Consider the following 8,396-nt stretch of genomic DNA (forward strand, 5'->3'; position numbering starts at 1 on the left):
TTTTGGTGCTAGGCATAATGCAGAGGATGACTTCCACTGAGTCCAAGTATGATTTAGCAGATTATTGATTAAGGGTATGAATGTATTGGTTTACTTGATTTAGACTTCTCAGTAGGGTCTGTAGGGATAGGACAAGGAGGAATGGTTTTAAATGGAAAGAGGGTAGATTCAGAGCAGATATAAGGGAGAGATTCTTCACTGTGCGGGTGGTGAGGCACTGGAATAGGTTGCCCAAAGAAGCTGGGGATGTCCCATCCCTGTCCGGAAGGGCAGAGAGAAGCACTGAGCCAGGCAGGTGAGGTGTTTCCAAAGGGTGCGGGCCCAGCATCTCTGATACCCAGAGAGGGCAAGGGCTTGGCCCAGAGCTGCCCACAGAGCACAGCTGGCAGAGAGGAGGTGTCTGGGGCACAGAGGGCCATCACAGCACAGCTGAGGTCCTTTCCCTGGGGAGGAAGGACACCAGAGCTGGGGTCTGCTCTGCGGAAAGCTGGTGGGGCCCCACTGGGACAGAGTGAGGAAGGACTGGCTGGGGGGCTGGGTGGGAGGTAACGAGCCAGGAGAGGTGCTGGGGCTGGGTGCAACCAGCTCAGCTGTGAGAGCCTTTGGCTTCCCTCAGCCCCAAAGGACCCCAAGGTTTGGTAGTTGGGGCTTGCTTGTGTTTGACAGATGTCACGACTCAAGGTCTCAGTATTTCCACCTCCCTCCCCTACATTTTCCTCTTTAATTATTTTTTGTAAATTCATTCTGACACAGTTTTAGAAAATAAAGTGCACCTCAGGTTCCGGTGTGTCAAAATTGGACCGGAAGAATGGAAAAATGCAAGAGCACTGACAGCCACACTGCAAAGTGCAATCCCTCTTTGCTGCTGGGGAAAGGGGGAAGTTGCATACAGGAGCAGTGTCAGTGATGTAAAACAGCAACAGTCTTCTCACAAATGATTAATATAGGAGGAATTTATCTTGAGTACAATGAAGCAGCAATGTCTGCTAGGAGTTTTCAACAAATACTGGAACCTTACTGAACTTTTTTTCCTGTCTGCTTCCTAGTCTTGATGTGCCAGTCTCCTCCATCTCATGGTGGCTTTGAGTACCCTTCTCTCTGGCCAGGCCCAGTTGCACCCCTTTGGAATGACTCTGTACCTTTGTGCCCACCTGTCTGACTTAAGGCTCATTTTGCATGTGCTGAGCATGGAAGTCCTTGCTTTTCCCAAGAGACAGAGTTGGACTGAAAACATAATTAACTGTGAACATAGGCAACTTTATTTCAACAACTAAGTCAACTTCAGTGTTTGCCTGCACACAGAAGAGGAGTGTAGGCAGGACAGGGTAGGCTTTTGACACTGAGGCGGCCTTTGGATCAGCAGGCATTGCACCATCAGGAAATGGTCATGGTGTACTGCAGCTCACACTGGATCCTCTCTGTCCTGCTGCTCAAGTTGTGTTTTCCCCAAAGATCTCCTTGAGGAGATCCTTCGCCTGAGTAAAGAATTTCACTAGCTCATCTTCTGAATAGGGGCAGGAGCTAACTTGGTCCGACGATGTTGGCTTTGGCTTCGGCAGTGGCTTTGGCTTCTCTGAGGCCGGTGGTTTTGTCAATGGCGGCTGTGCGGCAGTTGGTCTTGTCCATGGTGGCTGTGCAGCGGTTGGTCTTGTCCATGGCGGCTGTGCAGCGGTTGGTCTTGTCAATGGTGGCTGTGTGGCAGGTGGTCTCGTCCATGGTGGCTTTGTGGTGGGTGGTCTTGTCCATGGCGGCTGTGCGGCGGTTGGTCTTGTCCATGGCGGCTGTGCGGCGGTTGGTCTCGTCCATGGAGGCTGTGCAGCGGTTGGTCTCGTCCATGGAGGCTGTGCAGCAGTTGGTCTCGTCCATGGCGGCTGCGCGGCAGTTGGTCTTGTCCATGGTGGTTGTGCGGCAGTTGGTCTTGTCCATGGTGGTTGTGCGGCAGTTGGTCTCATCCATGGATACTGAGTGGGTTGTGGGGCAGTTGGAAAATGACCCCAAGTCTGTGCTGCTAGAGAAGCCCTTCTATATGGGCTTGCAGCCATCTCAGCCAGGATCCAATTGTAGAAGTACTGAGTGGAGGTGTAGATTCCGGGCTGCTTTGGTCTTGCGCAGCCTCTTCCCCAGCTGGTCACTCCAACAACCCAGTAGTAGTCAGCGACGTTGTCTTTGCACATGAGAGGACCACCGCTGTCCCCCTGCAGTGGAGCAGAGAGGATTAAGGTCATGTTGGGTGGCCCCGGTCAGCACTGGGGCTGTCTCCTTCTCTCTCACAGCTGAGCTGTATTCCCAGCAGAGCAAGGTGCCAGGGATGTATTCAGAGCACACCAAGTGACTGTGAGTGGGTTGGGGTCCTGCAAGGTAGGGCTCTCTCTCATGTCTGCACAGTGATTCTGGATGTGCAAAGGATGGATGTTCCAGGGTTGGCATCTGGACCCCAGGCCTGCCTGGATGGACTTTCTGGGCAGAGTGACAGACTTCTGGGGGCACTGAGCAAGGACACATGGATGGAGAATGGGAGGGCAGCCCCAACAGCAGTGTGGACGTGGGGCTGGGAGAGAGATTGACTGATGGGTCAAGGCCCACCAGGGGCTGTGTTTGGGCAGTGCTGAACGGGCTGCCTGTGTTGCTGGGGGCTGAGTGGCTCATCACACACTCCTTCCTACCTGGCAGGTGTCGATGATGCCCTGTGGATAACCAGCACACACGTTGGAGCTGTGGATTTTCCCTGCATACCACTGGCTGCTGTTGCAGAGCTTGAGATCGATGAGGTGGACCTGGGCCTCCTGCAGGAGATCGCTTGTTCTTGAAGCTGTGAGCACAGAAAGGAATGAGCACTCAGCAGCTCCTTGCCACTTCTCCTGCCCTACCTGAGGCTGATTCCCATCGCTAGGGCTTGGCTTGGCCTCTGGAGAGGCACTGGAGTGCTGTGTCCCTGCTGTGTGACTTTGGCCGCAAGCCAGGCCCATTTGTCCAGAGGCATCTGTCCTGCAGCAGGACTCTGGCTTTGGCCTCTGCTGTCAGGAAGCTCAACCTGTCTCCCCAGGGTGCTGAGACTGCCCTCAGAGCACAAGTCCTTTTTGGAAACTCACCCCTTGCAGTGGTGGCACCCCAGCCAGCGACAAAGCAGTAGAACAAGTCTGACACTCTCAGTGTCGGGTCAGGCACACAGGCCAGCTGGATGTAGGGGCTGCACTGGACAGGATGGTCCAGTTCCAGCAAGGCGATGTCGTTCTTCATGGTGTCTTTATTATAGTATTGGTGAAGGCGCAGCTGCTTAACGTAGCGGACTTGTGCCCCAGGGCCTGGTTGAGTCAACTGGGTGGCCCCGATCACCACGTACACCAGGCTGATGTTGCTGGAAGGCAGAAGCAGAGAAAGGGGTGAGAGGGAGCAGAGCCATGCACTGCAGCAGCCCAGCACTTGCCAGCCTTCAGTGCTATGGGGCACTGACTGCGCTAGTATGCCTTAGGCTGTGGGAATGGTGAGCTGGGGCTGCTAGGAAGCAGTGGCATGAGACCGGCCTTCTCCTGAGCCCAGTCTCTCAGCTGGGCTCATTGCAAGCAAAGGGGATGGGAGTAAGACGTGGTGCTGGTGACAGGGCACCTGCTGGTGTTGTGAGGATACCCCCGTTCCCTGCTCCTCCTTACGTGACAGAGTCAAAGCAGTGGGCTGCCGTGAGGACCCATTGCGGGTGGACGAGGGACCCTCCGCACAAATGCCCCGTGTCTGGTATCCACTCATGCTGGAGGCTGACGAGCCAGGGCCAGGATGCTTCATGGGCACCTGTGCCACCCACGACGCGTGTCATGCCGTAGTAGCCGTATTGATAAGCGCTGGCGCCGTAGTCATAACCAATGGCTCGGAGCCCACACATCGATCTGTAAGCAGAAAGTCATTACTGTGCTACTCTGTGCTGCTGCTCAGCCTGAAGCTCAGCCATCTGCCCTCCCCACCAGCATGGACAGCAGGCCCGCGGAGCCCACGGGGTGTGTGTCTGTCCATGTCAGCACCTGGCTGCTGGCAAGGAACTGAGGCTCCCCCATGGGTTTTGGGAAGCTGGGGCATAGCCACAGGGGACAACGGGCCTGCTCCCATGGCCCCTCCTAAGCATCGCCCAAGCTCCCTCCCACAGCGTGAGGCCACTTACCCACAGTTGTCCCACGTGCCGTGCGCAAGCCCGCACGTGGCCAGCAGGACGAGGAGGAGGCAGAGCCAATTCATGGCTCTCAGAGGCACGTGTCAGCTGCAAGAAGTGAGGGCTCCGCAGCCTGTGTTGCCCGTGAAGGCCTCGTCCCCAGGGCTGATGTCACAGCGTGGTGGGTTCTGTGTTCTGGGCACTGGGGCCTCTGGCGTGGGGGTGGGGGCAGGAGCAACACAGAATTGTAGAACCATGGAATGGTTGGGGCTGGAAGGGACCTTAAGGACCATCTAGTTCCAACCTCTGCTGTCTTGGGTAGGGACACCTAGAGCAGCTTGCTCCAAGCTTGGCTCAAAGGCTGTCCCTGAACACTTCCAGGGATGGGGCATCCACAGCTGCTCTGGGAAACCTGTGTCAGTGCCTCACCACCCTCATAGTCAAGAACTTCTTCCTAATGTCTAATCTAAGCCTACACTCTTTCACTTGAAAGTCATTCCCCCTTGTCCTATCACTACTTGCCCTTGTAAGTTGTCTCTCTCCAGCATTCTTTAGGCCCCTCTTCTTGCTGGATGAGGGCGTGCAGGCCCCAGGGCAGGCAGCAGTGCCTGGCTCCCAGCACTGCCCGCTGAGAGCTCCAAGGAAAACATGAGATGTTACATTGCAGCCTCTTTGGGAAGTTCACTGCCACTCTGCTCTCTGCAGCACCAACTCCACCCCCAAACTCATACAACCAGGGAACATGGCTAACGCAGGAAGCATGTGTGTGTTTGGATGTGGAGGAGCCAATCATGTTACAGACAGGGCGGCCGAACAGTGAAGTGCAAGCCCAAAAAGCTGAGTGTGCCCAAGCAGCATCACCCTTCCTGTACAAAGTGCAGTGAAACAAAGATGCAGCACAGTCCACTCTGGCCACGTCAGCCACAGCAACACCCTCTGACAGGCTCCATCCTCCTCATCCTGGACTGGCAGCTGCAAAGAGTACAGCGGCACCTTCACCCCCCTGCAGAGAGAGAGGGGATTGGGCCTGTAGCAGTCTTCCCTGTCAGTGTCTCAACAACAGACAGGCTGGCTCCCCTGAGCCTAAACATCAAGGAGTAAACACAGAATAATTTTGGTAAAACTCTGTAGTTACATGTATGGAAATGTCTTATTCCCTTGTTGTCCAGACACAACTTTAGTTTGTCACACTAGGGTAATGAATATTTAAGAGGAAATATAAAATTAAAATTAATTTAATTTAAAAATTGTCATATTATTTTAACTAAAGTATTCCATTTCAATCTCCACTTCAAGAACTTCATTTTCCAAGATTTCATGTGTGTCCAGGTAATCACAGCCAAAAATTACAGCAGAGGGGACTGTGTAAGGAAACACATCTGTTTCCTCTTCTGACAGCATAGCCCCTTGTCAAGAGCAAGCAACTGGCCGTGGACTCCAGAAAGCCCCCACACCCTCTCCCCTGATGTGACCAGAGGTGATTCTCTGTGGCATTACTGATGGCTGAGGGAAAACCACTTCCAGAGCCATACCTGGGCCGGAGTGTCCTGTTATTGCTCCACTGACAGTGTCAGTTTCTGAGGCTCACTCTTAGTGTAAGATACCTGCTAGTGAGAGGCCTTTGGAGAATAAGGCTGAGAAGGATCAGGGTTGCAAGAAACATGGTCTCATAAGATTAATCATAGTGTGAATGGATTTGGTGTTTAACATTAGAAAGAGAAGGTAGAAGATAGCTGTGAGAGGATCTTTCAATATGGATGAGAATGCTCTTTAAAAGAAGGAGAAATTACCATTTGCACCTCATAATGCAGAAAACAGGAAGCTTGCACATCTTGGCCATCTTATGAAAATACATGGGTACTCTCTAAGTAGAGAGCTGAAGAAAAGCACTTCTTCATTTACTGAAATTTAACATTTTAAAATAATTTTCCTAGGGGAATGTGTGTGTAAAGATTTCACCAGTCTTTTTTTTTTTTTCAGAGCTAATAAGCAAATATCACAGAGTAATTTAATGCAGATTCTGCATGAGAAGTGTTGTAGTCTGCCTTTTGGAAGCAATTGGCATAGATCCTCAGAATGTGCCTTTTATGAATTAACTAATAGATTTATAGAATGAACTAAAGCTAGAGGGAGTGTAATCATTGGACTATCTCTAGCCTCAGCCCACTAAGTTTTTGTGTTTTCCTGACTCACTGAATAAGAGTGGATATCTTGACATTCAAGAGTCTGCTGAGTATCTGAGCAGTCTCCTCTATATCTCAAGCAGAGTAGTTCTGGTCAATATCCCAATATCTCAGTCACAAGTTCATCCCTTCATAAGAATAAAAAGGTAGCCTCTGTTAAGGAAAGAATGCAAGAATAGGAAAATATGTTTCAACAGAGAGAACTTCAAGCTATGAGACCGGAGCAGTTCAATTACGGCATTCACCATTGCCTGGTGCACTGTTTTGGTCATACAGAATTCTTCAAGTCCTGATGCATCAGTAAGAACACTTGACCTATCAGGAAAAACCAAGAATGGCTTCTAAATTTGCTTTTGTCATTATGTATCTGACTGGGAGGAGCCAATGATAAAAAGCTATTTTGACTTTTAAAGTCAAGGCTAATTGCTCCTGAGAGCAGATTCAAGAGCCGTTTGCAGGATACCACTGGAATAGCTGCCCAAGGTAAATGTTTACTGTAAGCATTGATACGCACACAGGTAAACCCAGATGGCTAAGGTATTAAAGAAAAGTTTATTCCAAAGTCAGACACCCTAAATACACTGCTAAAATCATGCAGTGGGTGAAAGAGTGCAGCAGCAGGCCTGTTCTGGTGCTTTTATAACAATACCTTTTGCATATGCATCACTTCAAGGCTGTGTTCTCCCCTGTGCTTTTACGATCTCCCTCTCTCCCAGCAAGGACCTCAACTGTGTCTATGAGAAAGTGTTATCTCCTACATCTCAAAAAAAAAGCAGAGGAGAAGCATCAGCAGGTGTAATAAATGGGATTTTCCCACACTGATCTTTCCCAGGCCTAGCATTGCCAGCTGCAAAAGTCTCTTGAGCAAAAACAACTCTAAAAACAACTTATCTCTTTTCTTCTCACCAATCTTCCATTTTCAGCCCATTCGTCCCCATATTTATGTTTTGGACATTTAGTTTTCGAAAGAAGCTTCTGACATACCAAAGATGAAAGAGGATCCTGCAGCCAAAAGCAGCCCAAACTGTAGCAATGGCCTCTTTATTTTCAGCAGAGAACACTTTGCCACCCAACTGAAAATCTGGAATGTATTTGGATGTCTCTTTTCAACCATGATTGGGCAGATGTTCATAAAGGAGACAGCTACATAAAAACACTTCCTCTCCTGAATTTTAGAACTGTGCCCAAGAAAGTGCCAAATTCACATGGCTCCAGTCATCTGTCTAAACATAATAAAAATTCCTAAATTACATTCTTGGAAGCTCAGGAAAGTTGTGAATACTCAGTATTGTAACTCTTCACCTATTGCCCATGGAGACTGTTATTCTACACTCATACTTCGACACAAAAGATAAGTGGAGAGCATTCCCAGGTCACTTAAGAAACGTTTCAGCTGGAGACACATAACTCTGTAGGTTGATGGGCATTTTAATATTTATGGTGTTAAAGTGATCACATGTGGGATTTTTTTTTCCACTTTTTCTTTGGGACAGTATAAATAGTATTTAGTGAGTGTTAGCAATACTGAATAATATTTGTAACCCTGGATCATGTGAGCTCTCTTTCTGTATGTGCTCTGATATTATTGATATGAGTAGACTTTTACTATAAAATTAGTTGTGTTTTTTTGTTGCAGAGTCTGCTTTCTTTCATGTAATATTTGCTTAAGGTTATTGCAAATATGTTTCTTGGAAACAGTTTTATGTCTATGTTATCTTTCAAATTCTGGAAAATTTTGTGCTACCCAGGTTGCATAAGATGGTATGTTCTTCGGTTATTTTGGGGACACAACATCAAATCTTAGCTGACTTCATGATATCTCCACATTTTGGATGTGGATGTTTGAAGAGCAGCTGTGAATGCAACTGTTTCAAAGATTCACCATGGAAATTTAAGAAAAAATAAAAATCTGTCCTAATAGATTGTAATGAAAATCTGCTGTTTATTTAGTTTGATGTTGACAAGTTAGCTTAATTTCTTAGCTGGAAGCGTCCAAGAAGATGTAAATCATTTTGAATGAGGAGAATTGTTTGGAAGTTACACTTCTAAATATTTCTATAGGTGACTGTGTTTTTTTC

At 48.8% G+C, this 8,396-nt stretch overlaps 1 protein-coding gene across 1 annotated transcript; it reads right to left on the reverse strand.

The window, feature by feature from the left end:
- Window positions 1–1,236: 1,236 nt before the first annotated feature.
- On the reverse strand, window positions 1,237–4,282 carry LOC135411048 (acrosin-like). The gene is made up of 5 exons (XM_064648170.1): window positions 4,148–4,282; window positions 3,648–3,878; window positions 3,090–3,355; window positions 2,664–2,809; window positions 1,237–2,195 (listed from the first exon to the last, which is right to left on the reverse strand). Exons 1-5 carry the CDS (start codon window positions 4,219–4,221, stop codon window positions 1,431–1,433), a joined length of 1,482 nt encoding a protein of 493 aa, XP_064504240.1. The 5' UTR covers window positions 4,222–4,282; the 3' UTR covers window positions 1,237–1,430.
- Between the last annotated feature and the right edge of the window lie 4,114 nt (window positions 4,283–8,396).

Source organism: Pseudopipra pipra, chromosome 3, assembly GCF_036250125.1.
Source record: "Pseudopipra pipra isolate bDixPip1 chromosome 3, bDixPip1.hap1, whole genome shotgun sequence".
Lineage (NCBI taxonomy): Eukaryota > Metazoa > Chordata > Aves > Passeriformes > Pipridae > Pseudopipra > Pseudopipra pipra.